Source organism: Lathamus discolor, chromosome 3 (genome assembly GCF_037157495.1).
Source record: "Lathamus discolor isolate bLatDis1 chromosome 3, bLatDis1.hap1, whole genome shotgun sequence".
Classification (NCBI taxonomy): domain Eukaryota; kingdom Metazoa; phylum Chordata; class Aves; order Psittaciformes; family Psittacidae; genus Lathamus; species Lathamus discolor.
In genome coordinates, this window is record NC_088886.1 from 134,732,083 (window position 1) to 134,752,552 (window position 20,470).

Sequence of the window (20,470 nt, forward strand, 5' to 3'; positions counted from 1 at the left end):
AGGAGCAGAGAAACTACAGATCAGTCAGCTTAATTCTAATTCTGTAAAACGCAGGTTTTATCAAACCAGTTCTGAATTCACAGAAGGTAACTCAGAAACTTATTACTGGACAAACTGGGGTCAAACTACACTTAACTTTTTTTATGCAGATAGAGTTTGGCTGTATGGGTGGAAGTGGCGATGTCGTATGTCTCCTCTTGCTAGTAGGAAAGGTGCATAATATTCTCAAAGAACCTAAATAGCATCTAGGTAGAAGTGCTACACAAGACTGTTTGGAAAGTCAGGACTGGAATAAATAAGAGTAGTTTGTTTGTGGTGTTCTACAGAGCTCTATTGTGATCCAGTGTTATTTAGTATTTTCATCAAAACTGGATTATAGAAGAGTGAATATACTTAATAAATCTTCAGATAGTACGAAGTTGGGAGAGGCTGCAAGTGTGTGGGAAGGTAGAATCAGAATTCAAAATTCGTTTGACATTTTAGAAACATGAATAAGATGCAGTTTGGTAGGAACAGTTTGGCAGGAATAATCAATGGCACAGATACAATCTAGGAAGCAACTGGCTAGGTAAGACTTGTGTAGAAAACAATCTGCAGGTTACAGTGGATCAGAAGTAGAACATAAATTATCAGTGTCATGCTGTTGTGTATAAAACACTGGGATATACTTCTCATTTATAATGGGAACTTCCAAGATGCACACACAATAATATTGTTCATGTAAGGACTTTGAAATACTGTGTCTACTTTTGATGTGAGCATCCAAGAGTGATAGAAATCTATAAAACAATGGTGACCTATTTTGGAAACATGTATTATTTCATTTATAATACTGAATTAAACTTAGCCATGTTTGACAAAACCCAAACATGTCATGTTTGACAGGAATGCAATTTTATGCTAAGTTTAATTCTGTATTATAAATGATATAATTTTAATTTTAAATAATTTTAATTTCTGACTGTTCTTGTTTTGCCAAGGTTACATTGTGTTCAGTGGTCCACGTCGGGCAAATGGCATACAAGGACTGCGATTTATTATACAATCTGAAAAGCCGCCACACTATTTAGAAAGCAGAGTTGAAGCATTCTTAAAAACTATGGAGAAATGCATAGAGGATATGACAGAAGAGGCCTTCCAAAAACACATACAAGCTTTAGCAATTCGTCGTCTAGACAAACCAAAGAAGCTGTCTGCAGAATGTGCTAAATACTGGGGTGAAATCATTTCCCAGCAGTATAACTTTGACAGAGGTGAGAAATTACAGTTCCTTTAAAACTGAATGCTGTTGTTTGGCTGCACTTGTAATTGCTCAGTGTCAGATTCATTTGGGAACAACCTAAACTTTCACATAGCCTGTGCATAATTTAATATATTTTTTGTGATTGTGTTCCGTAAGTTGTATTTCTTCCTTCTGCGTTGAGAAAACAACAACTCATTTGTGGAGCCTGCGCACTCACTGTTGTGGGAGCTGTTAGTAATACAGGGATAAATGTGTTCCATGATGTTCCCCATGTGATGGGGGTTGGTGAATGATGCATTGCCCTTCTGTTCTTTCCCTTAAGGCTCAGTGAGACATAGAGTATGTCAAAGACTGGAAGTGGTTTGAATTCAAATATTAATGTCACATAAGCTCAAATTTATTTCTGTGATACTCAGACATCTGTATTACATATGTGCCTAATGCTTGACTGAGATGCATTCAAATGCAGTTTGACATTCCTGATGGTGCACGCATTCATATGAACCAGATTCGTTTTCCCATTGCCCAGTTCTTTTGAGGGAGCAATGGCAGAGGCAATAGCAGGTATCTCAACTAACATGTGACCTGTCTCAGCTTAGAGCAGACCTGAAGAAACACTTCTGATTTTTTCTTCATCCACAATACTGTGAAGATATAAACTTGCAGAAGATCAAATAAGATCCAACTTCAGGTGTTATTATTGAAAATGGGCTGACAGTTATTTACATAAAATTCAGTCTGTGTCCCGTGACTTCTCTTCTGCTTTACATGCACAATATTGGCTTTTCACAGTAACAGTAACAAGTACAGTCTTTCTGGTCGACGGAAACTGAACTGTTTCAATAACGAAGAGTTTTGAGTTGTCATCTAGCTTGGTCTCGAGAGAATGAGAGCTATTGACAAGGTTTCATGCCTGAGTATATGGAGTCAAAAGGAAACTTACCCCTTCAAGTACTTCTTTTGTGTTTGATGAAACAGTTTAATTTTTCTCTGCCTTCAGTGTTTGTTTTTATCGTACTTGGATCTATACTGTCTCTCTGAAATTTCTTACTGCTAGCTGTAGCCATATCTTCAACATCTAAATCTTACTCAACTCATTATTTCCATTGACTTTTATATCTTTAATTCCCCTCTGCCCATTGGTAATCTCATTTCATGAATGATTCTAATAGGACTAGAATTGTCAAAACCAGAAATTCATATTCTAGCCTTAAGAAGTGAAAGGTTTTTTTCAGGTTTTTACATTTTTATCATTATAATAATTTTACTTCACTTAAAAATTTTCTCCCAAATGGCTTGTAATTTTCCAAACTGTGTCAAACTTCGTATCTTCACATAAATTACTTACAGCCTGCCTCACAGACTTCTTAGCTGTTTATTTGTTCTTTTGCACACATTTCTTTCTTATTCTTCCTGCTAATCCTAAGAAAAGCAAGCATGCCTACAATAAAAAATGTTCCTGCTTATGCAGAAATGATACTACCTTACGATTTAATTTATATGAAGCAGTGTAGCTACTGAGACACATTGTCCCCAGATATCTTAAAGGTAATTATTCCTTAACAGGTGTGATGTAGGCACTGTTCCTTACATTTATTAATATAAGTACATCCTGCCAAAGTACATCCTACCATCCTGTTTCCTAACTGTGAATAAAAGCCATCCTTAATCAGTCTGCATTAGAAATGTGTAACATTGATTTGAAGATAACGTACAGAAGTAGGCATATATTTTTCAGCTAATGAATAACATAAAGTGCAATCAGTATTCTTCAAACATGCATTTTTTTAGTAAGTCCAATCAAATGGACTTACTGAAGTATAATTTTTCTGTCAAGCTTCCAATGACACTTTTAGTGATGCAAGTATTAGCTTGAAAGTTAACAATGAAAAGCATATCATTTGCAGTCAATTATAGCATCTGAATTTGAAAGAAATGTACTTTGAATAAGTAGTGTGCTAATAATGAGCTATGATTTGCAGACTTGTTCTAATTTTTACTATTGTTGTGCAGATAACATTGAAGTGGCTTATCTAAAGACTCTGACCAAGGATGATATTATACAGTTCTACAAGGTAAGTCAGTCATGTAGTTGAAGTGTCACTTGGAAGGAGATGTATCTAAAACTGGATGTGATCTCTGTGAACTATGAAAGCATATACTTATGCCTGTTTTAGGTAGATGATACGATTGATGCAGATACCTTAATAATAATTCTGTTTCCTGAACCTTACTTAGTTTAATGGCAACTAGCACACTGTAAAAACTGCAGGAAAGGATTGGGTTTTCTTGTGTGGGTTTTTTGGTTGCTGGGTTGTTTTTTCCCCTTCTTACCAGCTCTTAGTCTCCTCTTGTCTCATTTATCCATCCTTTATAAATGAAAAAAACGTGCTGCTCTATGACCAAATTTGGCCAAAATTGCAAATTTATTCTTTTAATTTTTTCTTCAACTAATAAATTATAATAAATGATTCAGCTTATTTTGTGTGTATGAATTGTGAATGAAATGGACATTTTTAAAGCTTCATTCACTGTAAATCAATGCTTTTTTCCTTCTCTCATAGTTAGGCAGAACAAAGGAACAGTATAATGATGCAATAATTATACATTGCAGATCAGCATGAAGTTGTTAGATAGATATCTAATATAAGCAATTGAATTAGTAAGGGTCCTCTCCCTTCCCTCCAATAAACTTGGCCTCATTCCTTCTGGTTTATGACAAATTTCATAGGCAATGATAATTCACTATACCACAAAGTGTATGTAGTGTTGTGTTACTTAAGGAGCAGCTAACAGCTATGGGAATACTTTGAAAAGTAATGAAGATGTGTCTTAGGGACTTACTATTGGATGGAAAAAGTTCTGCCCATGAAGAACCATGGGTATGTGGGTATCTGTGTTCTTTATTTCTCTTTGGGGGTGACTAATGTCTTTCAAAGCGGTTTCTGTTTTGTATTTGTCCTTATTCTTTTCACTTCCTTCATCTAAGGTAATTTTGCATTACCGTCTGTTTTTATGAGATTTAATGCTTAAAAGTGGTTATTATTTACATTGCAAAGTGAACACTAACATTTTTGGTTTGGTTTTTTTAATGTTATGGGTGAAGATATGCAGCAAGTACAAATGTAGTAAATGGAATTTCAGTAGCTGTTGTTTAATAAACGATAACTTGATCAAGTATCCACATTCTGTTTATGTATTTTGCTCATCATCTGGTATTCCAAAGGAGAAATAATTGGTTAGACGAGTGAGCTAGCCCAGCTGAGTTTAATAATTGTGTTCAGGGTGATGTGCTTCCAGAAGGCTGCTAGGGATTGGAAATTCTGCAGAGGTTTAGGTTCCTGATACTGTGATAGTTAATAGCTGAGTTCCTATTACTTCCAATTTTTCTAAGCCTGAAACAGTGCATTAATTTCTTAACTTGATTGTGAAATAATTCAAAATACTGTATGGATGACCTCTAGTAATATTTGAAGGGCTTTAAGCTTACAGAGGGGAGATACAGATTAGGTATTAGGAAAAAATTCTTCACTATGAGGGTGGTGCAACAGGTTGTCCAGAGAAGCTGTGGCTGCCTCATCCTTGGAAGTGTTCAAGGCTGGGCTGGACAGGGCTTTGAGCAACCTGGCCTAGTGGAAGGTGTCCTTGCCCATGGCAGGGAGGCTGGAACTACGGGATCTTCAAGGTTTCTTCCAACCCAAAGCATTCAATGATTCTGTGAGACGCCAGAATTCATCCTTCATTATAAAGCTTAAACTAAAATGTTAAATGCTTTCATTCTTTTACTGTTTTATAATGTGAGTGACGCTTCCCACACCTGAAGGACTCAATGTTTTATACTGTAGGTGCTGTTGGCAATAGATGCTCCCAGAAGACACAAGGTATCAGTACATGTCCTTGCAAGGGAAATGGATTCCTGTAAGTATTGTGCTGAATATAGTACTTCATCAATTCCTGCTCAAGCAGGTCATAGTTAAAGATAACCATGTTATATGATATAAATGCACTATAAGGAAAAACTCAGCTTTGGAGATTGTATACCTTTCAGAGGAGAAACTACTACTTTGACAGGTTTTTTTTTACATGCGTGCTTCAAACCAAGTTCTTCTGGTCACAAAATTCATTGTGAAGTACACATATCCATTTTGAAGTACACTGATATTAAAACAATGTATCCTAAAGTAGCACTCATGTTTTCAATGGGCTGTTTTAAAACAAACATAAAACTTTGTAAGAGCCCTACAAGGAAAACAAAATTAAGATTTGCAGCTGTCAGAACAATGTGGTGGCTGGTTTTTTCACCTGACAAGCAATGAATGTCCACAGGTTTATTCAAGCACACTCAAAGGGGAAAAAACAAAACAACCACCAGACAAACAAAAAAGCTCCCAACCCTCTGGGAATGTCAAACAAACTTGAGAAAGTCTAAGTTCATTTAGGTTTTATTTTCAAATTGTTATTAGTTGTGCATTGTAAACTGTGTTGTTACATTTTTAGAATTCAAGAAGGAAAAGGTCGAAAGTGTTTCTGCTTAATATAACTAAACTGAGATTAAAAACTTCTGTGTTGTTTTGTGTGGGTTTCTCACCAGTTTACACTGGACTTAAATTCCAGCATTATAACTGGTTGCAAAATCAAGGACATTAAAGGCTTTCTATAGAACAGAAAGAATCAGATAGCTGTATGCCTGTGATGAAATTCCTTCCAGTCTCAGGATGATTGATTTTTATGGTACTGTGGAAATTGTAACTGCAGCTGAGTAAAGAAGACTTGCTTCAAAGAATCTTTCCAGTTTTCATGATTAATCATCACTAAATAGAAACAGCTCTAATACTTCTTATCAAGAGAAAACTTTTTCAAGTGCGGTAACTAGATTGCCAGAGTTATTATTTGCTTGAAATGGTATCATCCTAAGAAAAAGGTGAGCATGGGAGATAACCTCACAAGTGGTTACTCTTACAGAGATTATAGCAAGGTATTATCTCTGCATACACTCCAGTCCTAATCAGTTTGATCTGGCATGTGGCCTCTCTTCTGCCATGAAGGAGAAATTGGGACTTTAATGCATTTCCCATGAGTCCAGATGAGCATTCTGCCAAGTGCAGAAAGACTAAAAAGGGTCCCAGAGGGAACCCGTCCTCCTGGAGGCACATCATTTTCTCTGATAGTGGAAAAGAATCAGAAGCAGTAGAGATTTTAAAAGGATTTTCGGAGGGTGAAGCACTTGAACTCCTAGTGTGAAGGTTAGGGTTGAAATTTAAGTATGGAGGTAGAAGGGAGGTTTCAGGTTTTTAAGACAAGAAGTTCTTATGGACAAGAGGATTGGATGCAGAAAGTTTTGGGGGGGACTAGAGTAGGGAATGCATGGGAACAGGTGGGTTTGCTATCCAGAATTTTGGTACCTGGAGTAACCCCCACGCCTCCATAAGCATGTCATTACTAAAAGATGACATGTGCTGTTGTTGCACTGCTCTTACTGTATGTATCACTGGCATGTACTACTGTTCTCATAATTTGTATTGAAAAACAGTTTGAAGTATTCATTGACCAGAAGGTTAGCACTTCTTATTTCTACCTTCTGTTTATGTGTAAGTGAAATGAACAAAAGCCACTGCCTCAGCATATGTTCTCAAATCAAATAATGGATTAAGCTCTTTGTAATTCTAAAGACAAATGTTCAAAAAATCTTATTTAGAGCTGCTTCAAAATTAATAACCTCTTTTTCATATAGATACCTGTTCCTGTCTTGTAAGAGAAAACAGTTTTCTTATGTAAAAGTTACTGATTAAATTATGGTCCTGTATTAATTCTGATGATGTTAAATAGGCCCTGTTGTTGGAGAATTTCCTTGCCAAAATGATGTGAACCTGGCACCAGCACCACCACTACCACAGGTAAAAAGAAACAACACAAAAAAAAAATCCAGGCTGTATTCTTAATATGGAAACTTAGTATAAGTTTATAGGGAGAAACAAACTTACTGAAATGCATGCTGTTGTGGGGCTGACATTTCAGCTCTCTTCTACATGCACTGTCATCCTCAATAACAACAGGAATTTTTCCTGATTATTTTTTGCTTGTTTGTTTGTTTTCAAGTGTCAAGAGAAAGATGCATAGGCATTGACAAATTTATCAACTTTGTTTAAAACAAACAAAACCCAGAAAAAACACGAAAACAAAACCAACTATCTGGTCAGTATCTTAAAGCCTAAAATGTCAATGAGCGTTACCATCAATGTGTAACCTGTGGAGGATGCCATTTGACAAATTCCTTTAATACAAGTATTACATATTTCATTGTGTAGTTAGATATCACAGCACAGGGCTAGACCTTAAATGAATTTTCTTGAAGAAGGAAGCCATTATGACTGAAATATTAAAAACTTACTTTGCTATTGCTACTAAAAATAATAGCTCATTGAATTGCTATTGGTTTTATAATCTTACCTCTGATATTGAAAGGATAGGTGGGATGTTCTGAAGTAGAGTTTGTAAATGAAAAGACAAGCTGCATTTACTGAAGCTTCTGCCATTATTAGTAATGTAATTACTGCATTATAGCTACTGTTTCAAATTATGTAGAGGAAACATGAAACCATTTATTTCACAAAAAATAACACTGTATTTTGGGGGATCCTGTAATAAGTGTGAATCACTAATATTGCAGAAAAGAGCAAGAAAGATGTGTTTATATGTAGCTGTAGCAAAAGTTAGAAGCGAGGAATTTCTCACTTCTGTGATTAAAGATGCTGAGCAGGCTGTTTTTTTCATATGCTTCTTTGCAGCCAAGTGTGATAGAAAATATGACAGAATTCAAGCGCAGTCTGCCACTCTTCCCACTGGTGAAACCACATATCAATTTCATGGCTGCAAAACTGTGAAGAACCCCAATGAAGAAATGCAAATGATGAGTACTGACATGGTTTCAGGGGACTTCATGATGAAAAAAATGATTAAAGATCATTAGGATAAATGGTTCTGTCCGTTATGAAAGTCCTGAATTCCTTCTTGGTTCATTTGACATTAGCTGTGTATTAGGGATAGAGAGTATATAAAAATCAGTTGTGGTCATGTGTCATTTATATTACAGAAAACCTGTTGAAAACCAAAATCAACTGAAACAATAAAAAACTTGTAGATGCAGTATATTTTTAAAATAGTATATCCCTCCAAAATTTCATTTTGATAAAATAGCCCTCCAGACAAAATTGCTTGAAGTATCCTTGTTACTCCTGAAAACCACCATTAGTATCCCAATAATTATCTTATTGGGGACTGGAGGGGGTAAGGAAAAGTAGGTCCTTTTTGGGATGTGGGCAACAGTTTTTCTTAAAAATAGAGACTTTCACATTTTTTTGAAGTGATGTGTTGAATGATACTTTTTTTAATTGATCCTTAATGCAACCAACATATTTTCTATTTAAGTTTTATGAAGACCAGTGTGGGGGGAAGAAAAGGAAATCTGACAACATGGTAGTAAGTGAGAATTGTCTTAATGAGAATAATTGAAGATATGGGCATGATTTTAATCTTTCTATACAAATTGGGGGACATTTTATATTAAAACTAGTAAAATGCTGGAAACACTTTAATAGTGCATCTTATTTTTGTTATCAAAAGTGTTGTCCCAGTCTCTTGATACTGTCAACATCCCATTCAGTTTTTTAGTGTTACTGTGAATTGTTTCCATTTGGCATATAAAATACGTTATTTGCTGTCATTTTTTTGTTTTCAGTTGTGCATGTACTGATGGAGAACTCGATCTGTTTTGCCTCATTTTGTTATGTTAGGTCTCAGTCCAGCAAAGCACTTCATAGTGCAACTAACTTCAAGCACGCGTTAGTTCTTGACTCAAGAACAGGTGAATGTCAGATACAGACCCTGTAATGAATCAGATACATTATAGTTCTGATACATCTGTGGGGGTCCTTGCTCCTTTAGAAAGGTATCTGGGACAGTGCAGTACTGCCGTAGAACAGGGAGTGAGTGGTTCAGGTTACATCACAGAATGTTTCTTCCTACTTCTTTTAAGAAGGCTGCATAGAACCTAGAAGAACAAAGAGTTGTGCTGAAATTATATATACATATGTATGTATATATATTCCATAATTTAGTAGAACAGCAAAACAATAATATATGCTGTCTAATCTTCACCACATACACTGACTTCTGCAGAGTGGTCTTTTGCTTGGTACAGCCCCAAGATAGAAGAAGGTAAGGGAGCATCTTACTAAGTTCCCCTGCCTGTTTAATGCATAAATTGATTGCAATTATTCAGACAGTATGGAATATGCAAAGCAGTGAAGATATAAAATCTGCTCTTCAGGGGTGTTACTGAGAGTTTGGTTCCTTTTAAAAGAACCCAAAGTTAAGGCCCTGATGTGACATGGGTGTTGTCACATGTCAGAATCCAGGTATATTTGATAGGGGTGTTTTTGTAATTGAAGTAATGTTTTTTCTTACACTGGCTTTGAAGCCAAATTATATGAATGTTGACAGGGTAAGGGCCTTAAGTTGCGTTTATCTGAGAATCTCTTTTAACTGAATAATTACAGTGTATTTAAAAGTTATTTTAAAGGTTATCAGTACGTGTCAACACCTTTTTAATAAATTTGATTATAGTTTGTGATGTAACCTGTTGCCAGGGAAGGCCACTAGCATTTTTTTTTTTCTTGGTAGTCTCAGAAAAAATATTAAACATAAACAAAACCAGTTGACGTGTCTGTGTTCACCACATATTTCATGGATCCATCACATAAAATGGGCTTTTGAACTTCTTGCATTTCGCTTTTGTTTATAGTTTTTCTTTAGTCAAAATATTTGTATTATATATATATTAAATTTTTGACAACATATTATAAAATATATATTTTGGGATTTAGTATTTAAACATACCACTCTTACAGTGAATAAAATGAAATGGCTTCTATCGTGTATAAAAATAAATAAATATATATATTCATGGAAGTACTATTGACTAACAAATTCTATACATAAATTGGAATAGCAGTGTATTTAACACCAGCTCACAAATCATGCTTTCCAGAGGAAAAAATGTAGAATTTTAAAGTTCTGTGACTGGATGTGGAAACCCATATAGTTCTCCAGCAACTCTTAATTACTTTTAAGTGTTCTCCAGCATTTTACAGTTTCTGAGTTTGATATAGCAGTAAATTTTGATAAACTCAGGCATACTAATGGGTTCATTACAATGGATCCAAAGCTGCAGTGTCTACAAGCAATAAAAAACTACCTAGAATACACTGTAATTCAATTTTAGTGCTTGTTAACTAGTTTATGTAAGAAACCATAAATTATTATTACATAACTGTAATTTTTGCAAGTGCTATTTTAAGCAGTTGATGTGGAATTGGGTGCATGTGACACAGCCAGTATGACAGAGTGCTAGAGTTATTCTGTTTACAATAAACAATCTGAATTTAATGTTTGGAGTTCTTAATTTGTTTCATTTTAATTTTTTTGCATACTGGTAATGTTACATCTATCAGGCTGTGCATGTGTTTTATTATATGTTGATTGTGATTTTTCTGGTAGCCAGTTGCTTGGACTACTTAGGCTGAATAGCATTGCTGCTGGAGAAGTGTTCCCAGTCAGTTCTGGGCAAGTTTCCCAGGATTTCCCCATGTCGTATCCAGTGTAGGTAGATCTACCCCTGTTGCTCTCTGAGTGTATAAAAACTAAATAATATAAAGGTAAGAAATACTTGCACAAGACAGAATTTTAATTATCAAACCTGAAACTGTAAATTCAGAAGCATCACTGCAGCCAGACTGAATCATGCCTAGTGCAGCTTTACAGTGTTGCTTTTGAGAAATTACATTCCTTGGTCATTTTCTTTGTTTTATGCACACCAAAAGATTAAATTTCTAAAGGTTAGGAATTAAGTGTGATTGATTGTTAGAACAGTAAATAGTGTGAGTTCTGAGCTCTGACAGTGTAAAGATACAAGTCAGCAGGCACTTCTGCTCCTTGAAGTAATACCTGGCAGTTAGCAGTGTTAGAAGACACAGGTTTTGTCCTTGGCATTGGGAAGAGTGGTTGGTACTCAGAGCAAAGAAACAAAATGTCTGCAACCCACCTGGAAAATTATTTGTCCCCAACATCAGGGCTCTCTTTCTCTGCTCCCAATAATTAGGAATCGGTGTAAGTCTTGATAAACGGGCTTTATTGTTTTTTATCAAAAAAATCAAGCTATCTGAATAAAATTATTAGTGTTAGAGCTTTTTCAGAACATTGTTTGTAGACACTTGGACATGAACAGCCCTTACCCATAATGTGTTCCACGGGGTAATTGTAGTGTGTGGAGAAAGCATTACACACCTTTTTAACTTCATATATTATTTCCTAGCTCTTGTTTTAACACAAGGTCAGCAGAATCTTTGTCTTCTCTCTGCCATTTCTGGTTAGAATGCTTCTGCTGCAGATGTGCTGTAAAGTGAAAAATCGTTATCTTCTACACCTTTCTTCATGTGGCGGGTTTTTTTCTGTATTTTTTCAATAGCCGACCATTGAACTGATACAGTCGTCTACAGTGACACCTGGTCCCTTCTCTTGAGTTGATCCCTGATTTGATACTCAAATCCAATTCTGAAATACTTTAATTTCAAGTGAGTTTTTAATATTGTTGCTGCATGCTGCACAATGCAAGGCACCTCTGTGCTATTTTAAAGGCAGAAGAGATCTGAAAGGCGCCTTTCTTCTTACCTTTCATGTAATATCAAAAGAAGCTTGGCCTACGTAGACTCTGCTGAGAGGTTTCTATTTGAAACATTTCAGTCGCTATTTACCATTCAAAGAATATACCCGAAAGTTACAGTATGTGCTGTTGGTGGAATATAAATGCTAATGGTATGTGAACTCTGAATTGCGGTTCAAAGGAAGGAAGTGTGTAAGGGCAAAGGCTCAGCAGAATGGGAAATGTCACAATTAAATCCACTTACTTGAACTCTAGCATCTAAAGGGAATTTAAGATTGAAAATATTTATGGATTCTTAAATTACTATTTCAAAGCCGCCCTAAGGCTGTTAACTCTTAAGTGCAGCATTAAAGGATGTGGACATGACACTGCTGAGCTTTTGCTGCCATTAACTTTCAGGACTCCCTTTTCAGTGACACAGTAAAAAATTCTGGATTAAATTTCTGGACTGTTTGTGCAGTGGATGAGAGAAGCTACACAGCTCTGAGTGGACTTCAGGTTGCTGTTGCACTGAGCGAGGAAGTGACTAGGCTTAGCTAGTAGGAAATCAGTGCGAGGCATCCAAGTTTAAATCCTATATTTTTCTAAGGATTTACCACCACCTTACTCTGTGTTAGATGTGCTTTCTTCTGCTTCAGATTCCATTACAGCTTTTCACTGCCTGCTCATCTTCCATTTCAGGAAGAGGAGTAAGGAATCGTAGTACTTTCCATATCTTTGGCAGCTACTAGAAAATTTTCCAGTGGAAAGCAGCTGGAACTCAGGACCCCCTTCCAGCCCTCCCCTCCACCCCATCCTGTGGTATGTGTGGGCTCATACATGCACATGTTCTGGTGGTGAATGCTTAAAATCAGAATTTTAAGCTTAAATTCTACAAAATCAGAACACGTTTAACAGAAGGGAACGGGGAGGTCCCCACCTACGTTACAGACCTCCTGGTAAGTAGGAAAAATAGGCTAGAGAAATTCTAAGAGAAGGTTGAAATGAATTTGATTTTTTGATGACTTCCACTAAGCACTGAGTTGTGGCATACAAAAACGTGCTTTTTATGTGAAGTCTGCTGTAAAGGATGAACTCCTGTGATGGGAGAGCTAAAAAACAACCTGCTTGTGAATTCCAGGGAGATGCAGATCAATAGTAATGCATTCGTCATGGTTAAGGCTGAGTCATTTCAGAGCAGGCACAAAGATGGTATGTAGAAAATGTGGGTGTGTACAAATGTTAGTGAAAGCTCAGACTGAGACTTTGAAGATCTAGATCTTGGATGTGATGCTTTTTAGTGGACAGGGGTCTTAAAAATTTGCTGAATAGTATTAAAAGTGGTGCATTTGATAAGGCAATGTTGGAACTAGTCTAAAACACCAGAAATACATAAACATTTCACAGCAGTAGTGCTCAAAAATGAGTTCAGTTGGTATTTTTCAAACTTTCCAACTTGCTTTGAAAGGAAGTAAGTTTAGCAGGACAAGTTTCAACCCAAATGATTATTTGCGTATGTGTGTAAAAGCCAGGGAAGTTCACAGCTTAGTTCCCATCAGTGCTCTAAAGTCAGTAAGCTGTCAAACAGTTCAACATTTCCCCACTTTCTCTGTCATTACAGTAACTTTTAGCCTGCTAATACTTGTGCATTCCAAACCTTCTGCAGTACCAGGAAAGGGGGGGGTGGCTGGGTAGGGAGTGGAATTGTTTCTTAGAACCACTTACTGCAAATGAAGTTCTGTGTTTTGACTGCAATACCGTGTCATTCACTGGCACAAACCGGTTAAGGGTGAAGCTTCAGGAAGCTGAAAAAAGATTTACGAAGATAATTCTGTTCACAGATTTGATTAATACTCATTTCCAGATCAAATTGTAGGAAGAGAAAGTAATTGTGACCATTCTGCAGCATCAGCTGTATTCTAGAAATGCAGGAATCTGTATGTATAACTGGATCTGGCATCCCCACAAGCTGATTGTTTAATTCTGATACATGTCATCTTCAAGGGCAGAGTCACCCACTGTTCATCTTGCATTGCATCGTGTCTCTCTTACCGAAGTGAGATGACCGCATAACTCCCATTATCACACCAGCCAGAAGTGTCATTGATGTCCCTTTAGCACTGGATGTTCTAGGATGTTTTTTTTTTCTGTGATTAGAATTTACCTTCTAATCATAGGTGAGCTGTATCCATAAAATTAAAATGGCATCTGCAGTATGGCTAAGCCTGGAGAGCCACACTGGACTGCTGCTGAGGCTCAGCCCAGTGGGAGATTTAAGGAAGTAGAAGTATTTCAGAAATAATTTAAAAACAGGTGCTACTGAACTGCAGCAGGAGACTGATCTGCTGTTGTATGCACAATATGATTTTATTGCTGTGAATGATCTAATAAAAATGTACCTTATGCGGCCTTTTCCTGGAAGTAGGTATATTTAAGAGTGCAATAGCTTGTAGGTTTTGTGTAACTTGAGGAGTGCGTATACAAAGAATGCTTGTAGTTTGGATTTTACACTTGCATTTAAATGTCAGTAATTGTTAGTTTAAAGATGTTATGAATGTGAAACTACAGAAGATTGTATTAAGCTCAATGTAAGTGTGAGCTGGGGTGCTCACGAGCCACTTAATAATGTGGAAATGGAAGATAATGCGTATGTGTTGAAACCAACTAGTTACATGTCATTTTGCACTTCTTGTCTGATAATCATGTCTTATCTGTTGTGTCATTGTGTGAATTATAAATTCCTGTGAAAAAGGGTGATGTGTTATGTCTGTAAACTTCCAATGCACAACTGTGGCAGTGTATAGCTAATAATATGTTAGGCTTTTTTAAATGTTGAATTGTGAGTAATAAAGAGGGAATATAAGACCTTAGTTTCAGACATCTTGTAGTGTCTGAACAGTCTAGGTTTCTTTGAGCGTTGAAAGCAACATCGTAAAGTAGCAGAATGTTTCATGAATTTTATTACCTCTGTGTTCTTTACCAAACGGACACAAAAAAAGGCATTTGAGATAATTAATAACTAAATACTTAACCTGGTCTGACTTCTGGAGTAAATGTGTTGCCTTGTAGAATTATTGATAGCCCCAGATTATAAAACATACATCTTAATGGCTTGGGCATAAATTCTCACTAGTCATTTAAAATAATCTTAAATACTATTAGAATAGCTTCATAGTCCTGAAAGTCCTGTAACATTCATGTTTTGTCTTTAATTTGAGATCCAGATACAGGGTCTCAGTCTTGTATAGAAGTAAACAGAGTCCTGTAGTTTCATAGCTGGTTGGACTGAGCTTTAATTTGGCAATGGTGTTACAGAGATCTTTTGCGAGAGAGATCTGTTACAAAGGTGCTGGAAGAGCTGCCTCGTTGTTTACCAGAAGTCCTCATACACCATGTAAGCAAAAAGCATCTGCCTTTGTAAAGTATGCATTTGCACTCTAATCAATCCAGTACTTTTTTAAAGCTGAAGTAAATAATATACCTTCTCAAAACTGTGTGGAAAGATTTAATATGTGTGGTTGTCCAGCAGCTCGGGAAGAGGCAGTTGTTCAGAAAATGGACTGCAAAACAAAATCAAAACTGAGCATGAATTTGTATGTATGATTAAATAAGACTATACAGGATAGCACAATTAGGTTAAAAACTCTTTTACTTATTCTGTTGGTAATTTCTGGCTCATTGAACATACTGAGGTGTCCTTATAAGTGAAACCAGAAATGTACGGGCAAAAACGTGCACAGTTGTGGTAGGCTGGTGGTGGAGGAGACAGACTGCACAATTTGAGAGATGCAGTGAGAATGGATGGCACTGCAGTATCCACACACCAACAGCGGCTCAGCAATATAAAAAGCTGAATTTGTTATGTTTCTTCTGGGTCCTGAAAGCATGGCTAAAACACATTGGGAAAGGAGAGTGGTCCCGTCTTTGGCCTCTTGCATTCTTGGATGCCTTGGGCAAACAGTGAAGTTCTGTTCTTGAAAGCAGCTACATCAATCAAATTTGTTTACTCAACTGGTCTTTCTTTTTGTTTTAATACTAACTTACTATCGTCTTTCCGTGTCAGAAAGGAAGTTTGATTACATCTATTTTGTAGTATTTATACTATACTAATCAGTGCTGTTTCCAACCAGTTACTTGGGCCTCCAGTTAATGGATATGCATATGTATTTGAGATTACCTGTTGCATCTAGTCCCTCATCTTGGAATGAACAGAACTGGGTGTTTTATTTATGGTGATTTACAGTCCCTTGTTGAGTACTTAGAGCTGGCGCTTATCAAAACAGTTTATTTGCAAAGTTAAGTGATTTAATTGACAATAAATATTGAACTCTTTAGTGCCAACTCTTTAGTGCTATTTCCACATAATAAATTTAAGAGTAGGACTGTATGTTGAATTTGCAGGGGAATGTTCAGGTTCATGATGTAGTCATGCATATTCAATGATTACTGCCTACTGTTTGACCAGGTTGGGGTAAGAGAAGACCAGGAAAGGAAGAACTGCATTTTTGGTTTTTTATCTGTTTCAAAGTTTGGAAGAGAATTTGCTATGCAAGAAAATAAATCAATTTTCATATTTTAAGTTGTAGGAGTGTGAAATTTTTAAACAAACAGGTATATTTTATTTTTTAATGTAAAGTTTAATTTTCATTGCTTGGAAAACACCATCTACTTCAGAAAAAAAATGTCAGCTTAAAACGATTCACCACAAAAAAAGCTTTTGTGGTGTCTTTCCTTCACACTGTAATTAAAATTCTTCTTGGTGCTATACAAGACAACATTTGCTGTTATTCCCTATAACAATGTGAAGAGTTGTGCACCTCATCTTTATGCATGAAAATTATTTTCTTCGTTCTGCTGAGGAAAATCGTGTTTGTACGATTCTACAGATAATAAAGAAAACTTTAGATGCTTAATCGGAGAAAATAAATCACTTTTAGATCGCTGGAACCGCCTGGGTGTGTGTTTTATGAGGAACAAGCCTGCATGCGCTCTTTGCCTTTACCCGTTCAGTATCGTTAGGTGTCCCCAGCCCGACGGCTTTCTCGGGGGTTCCAACCCAGGAGTACCCCGGGGCGGTGACCGCGGCGGCGCCGGCGGCCGCGGGGAGGTGCCGCCGAGCTGAGGTGCCGTGAGGCGGTGAGCGGGGTCCGGCCTGCGCCGGGGGTGGGCAGGCAGCGGGTCTGGGGAGGGTGGTGAGAGGGCACGGTGAAGGGAGGGGAAGGAGAATGAATGTCGGAGCGTGTGTCCCGCTGCCTGGGGCCCGTACGGGAGCCACGGCCGGGTTGGGGCCAGGAGTGCCGCCTGCCCTGGTGCCGTGCAGGGGGGGACAGCGGGGCAATATGGCGGCGGGGGAACCGGGCAGCCTCTGGCAGGGCGCTTGCGGACGGTGGGTGGCGGTGGGTGCCGCAGGCTCCGCGTTCCATCCCAGCAGCACCTTTTGGTTTGGTTTGTTGTCAGGGTTTGCTTGTTTTCATTAAGGGGGTCGTGTCCATAAATTAACGGGGTTAATTTGAAGCAGCACCGAGCTCTGCGAGCGGAGCCGCGGCTTTGCTGTGCATTGCACCTGTGATTGATGCGGTCCTTACTCTGAGGAAAAAGATTACATGTGTCAGGTCACAGGCATCACACGTGAGGTGATCTAAATCCATCGGCATAGTCGGCTCCTGGCGCTGCCCGTTTCCCACCCAGCCACGGGGAGGGCTGTACTCGTGGTGTGCTTGGCACTGTAACAACAGGCACCACGGGGAAACTCGGGAAAATGGCCATTTTGCCTCTGGAGCAAGGTTCAGAGAAAGTGTCATGCAGGAGACTCAGAGGGTGAATGGTCTCATCACAGACAGATCCTGTCACAAAAGAGGGAAGAAATAAGGTTGCATAGGCCACTGTGGTTCTGGTATTTCTAGCATGTGACACAATGGAGGGGTTGACGGTGAAGTGCTGATAGTGCAGACTTGGGGTGTAATTGACAAGTGTGCAAACAAAAGGGAAAATGAGGGGAGCAGGGCAGCTTTCTGTATGTGTCACCTTAGTGACATGGGCACGAGTTATCTCGTGGGGTAGAGCCACCAGATCTGACACGTGTTCAGTGTACCAGCAGTGAGGACATGTGTTTCTGTGCGATAAGCCCTGTCACTGGCATTTCCAGGTGCTGGAGAGCAGGGAAGGAGCTGACACACACTCTGCTCTAGCCTCTGATGGTGACAGACCTTCTTCCTGACCTCCTGTCTTTGGATCCACATCCTTCTTCCCTGGCCAGTCTCAGTCCTCATCTCGTCACCCATTGTCACCTGCTGCCTTCACCCAGTCTGTGACCCACAGCCCCCTGCACCCCAAGCCCTTTTGCAGCTCCTGGGCTCTGTGTCACAGATTAATGCCACAATCTTTTACCCATTTTTCTCAGTGACCGCTCAGCTCCCAGCCTCCTTGTCCGTCATTCACTACACCTATCGCTGAATCCACATTTTACCTTTTTGCCTTTGAATAGGATAGGCTAAGCATGGAAATTGAGAGCTCTGGAGGACAGGCTTTCTGGTTTTAGGCCTGGTTTTACAGTACTGCAGGTAGCCACGAGGTGCTAAGACCCATTTCTTCACTTAGTGTGGCCCTTGCATGAAAAATGTGGAAAATAACAGTTCAGTTTAATCAAATCTCAACTAAGCAGCTTCAACCTTCAAATTTTCAAGGTGTTTATGAGGATTCTTTATACGAGTCATAAAAGCCACCACCTCAACCACCTGAGGTCCACCTAATTTTCAATTCCCTGCTTCAAACTTTGAGACTGTTGGAGACCTGCTGCAATTTCCCATTAAGTGACCAAACTTATCACGGAAGAAATCTTCCATAGTTACTCAGTGTGGTGCACATAGCATGGCGCTTAAAATTTGATAAGGTTCTTAGAAATTGGAAACACGGTCTTAGCAAAGGAAGTATCAGGTGACCTGGTGGCAGTAGCAGCTTTCCTGTGTCACGTAGGAATGGAGAAGGAAGAAACATTTCCTTGCAGAGCTTTGTAACTTAAGGCTGGCATATCCTTAAACAGAAAGGATCATGCGTATTAGCCTTATAGAATCATAGAATGGTTAGGGTTGGAAAGGACCTCAAGATCATCTAGTTCCAACCCCCATGTCATAGGCAGGGACACCTCACACTAAACCATCCCATCCAAGGCTTCATCCAACCTGGCCTTGAACACTGCCAGGGATGGAGCACTCACAACCCCCCTGGGCAACCGATTCCAGTGTCTCACCACCCTAACAGGAAAGAATTTCCTTCTTATATCCAATCTAAACTTCCCCTGTTTAAGTTTTAACCCATTACCCCTTGTCCTGTCACTACAGTCCCTGATGAAGAGTCCCTCCCCAGCATCCCTATAGGCCCCCTGCAGGTACTGGAAGGCTGCTATGAGGTCCCCACGCAGCCTTCTCTTCTCCAGGCTGAACAGCCCCAACTTCCTCAGCCTGTCTTCATATGGGAGGTGCTCCAGTCCCCTGATCATCCTTGTGGCCCTCCTCTGGACTTGTTCCAGCAGTTCCATGTCCTTTTTATGTTGAGGACACCAGAACTGCACATAATACTCCAGGTGAGGTCTCACAAGAGCAGAGTAGAGGGGCAGGATCGCCTCTTTCAACCTGCTGGTCACGCTCCTTTTGATGCAGCCCAGGATATGGTTGGCTTTCTGGGCTGCGAGTGCACACTGCCAGCTTTCCAGGACTTCCGATAGTTTCCCCTTGAACTTAGACTTTCAGGTGGAGGTATGTGAAGGCATATGAATGCTGAGGAAGGAGCAGCGTGAGCCTTCATTACAGAGAACAAGAGAAATTGCTTTGACAGCAGTAGGTAACTCACGAACTGCATACTTTGCACAGTGTATGAAGACCAGAATTACACAGCAATACAGGAATTGTCTGCCCTTTTCTCTGTTCTTTGCTGGAAAATGGAGAAGGGACTCTGAATCAGCTGATTTTTATTTAAAGGCTTTATACTGCTTGCTCTCTCTTTCTAAAAAATATTTTCATTTTATGGTTTGGAGAAATAATATATAAATGATTCCCTGGCAAGAAGTGCATAAAGTCTGACAGATGAATAAATTGTACTCTGCAGAGCTGTAAGCTTGAAAAGAACATTGCAGAGATAATGCATGCTCTTGGCTTCAGAGAGGTCCTGTCCATTAGAAATTAACCCCTCTGAAGATTGATCTGAACTTTTGAGTTTTCAATTGAAGAGTTGCTCTGTGAGATTTGAAATGGTTTGAATTATTTAATTTCCCATTCACCAAGATTGAATAACATTGCAGTTGTGATTTAAAATGTTGTTGAATTAATTATGACATTTTGTTAAGTTTCCTTTTGTCTTTCCTTTGTTAGTTTTTTATTTCAAAGACCTCAGCTAATGCAGAAAGCATATTACCCTGATACAGAGGAGGGACGGGTCAGAGATTTGTCAGCTTGAATGGCCTTAGACCTACTTATGCCTACTAACCACTGTGTTGCAAGTTTGAAGTGATGTTACTTGCATATTAAAGAGCAAGACTG

At 38.6% G+C, this 20,470-nt stretch overlaps 1 protein-coding gene across 7 annotated transcripts in view; it reads left to right on the plus strand.

The window, feature by feature from the left end:
- Nucleotides 1-10,687, plus strand: part of IDE (insulin degrading enzyme) — a 74,963-nt gene extending 64,276 nt beyond the window's left edge. For all 7 annotated transcript variants that reach the window (XM_065671938.1, XM_065671939.1, XM_065671933.1 and 4 more), the window contains exons 21-25: nt 981-1,253; nt 3,257-3,318; nt 5,089-5,161; nt 7,070-7,137; nt 8,029-10,687. In XM_065671938.1, coding sequence (XP_065528010.1) covers nt 981-1,253; nt 3,257-3,318; nt 5,089-5,161; nt 7,070-7,137; nt 8,029-8,124 — 572 coding nt within the window. In that variant the 3' untranslated portion in view covers nt 8,125-10,687. The remainder of the gene's footprint in view (nt 1-980; nt 1,254-3,256; nt 3,319-5,088; nt 5,162-7,069; nt 7,138-8,028) is intronic.
- Nucleotides 10,688-20,470: the final 9,783 nt, after the last annotated feature.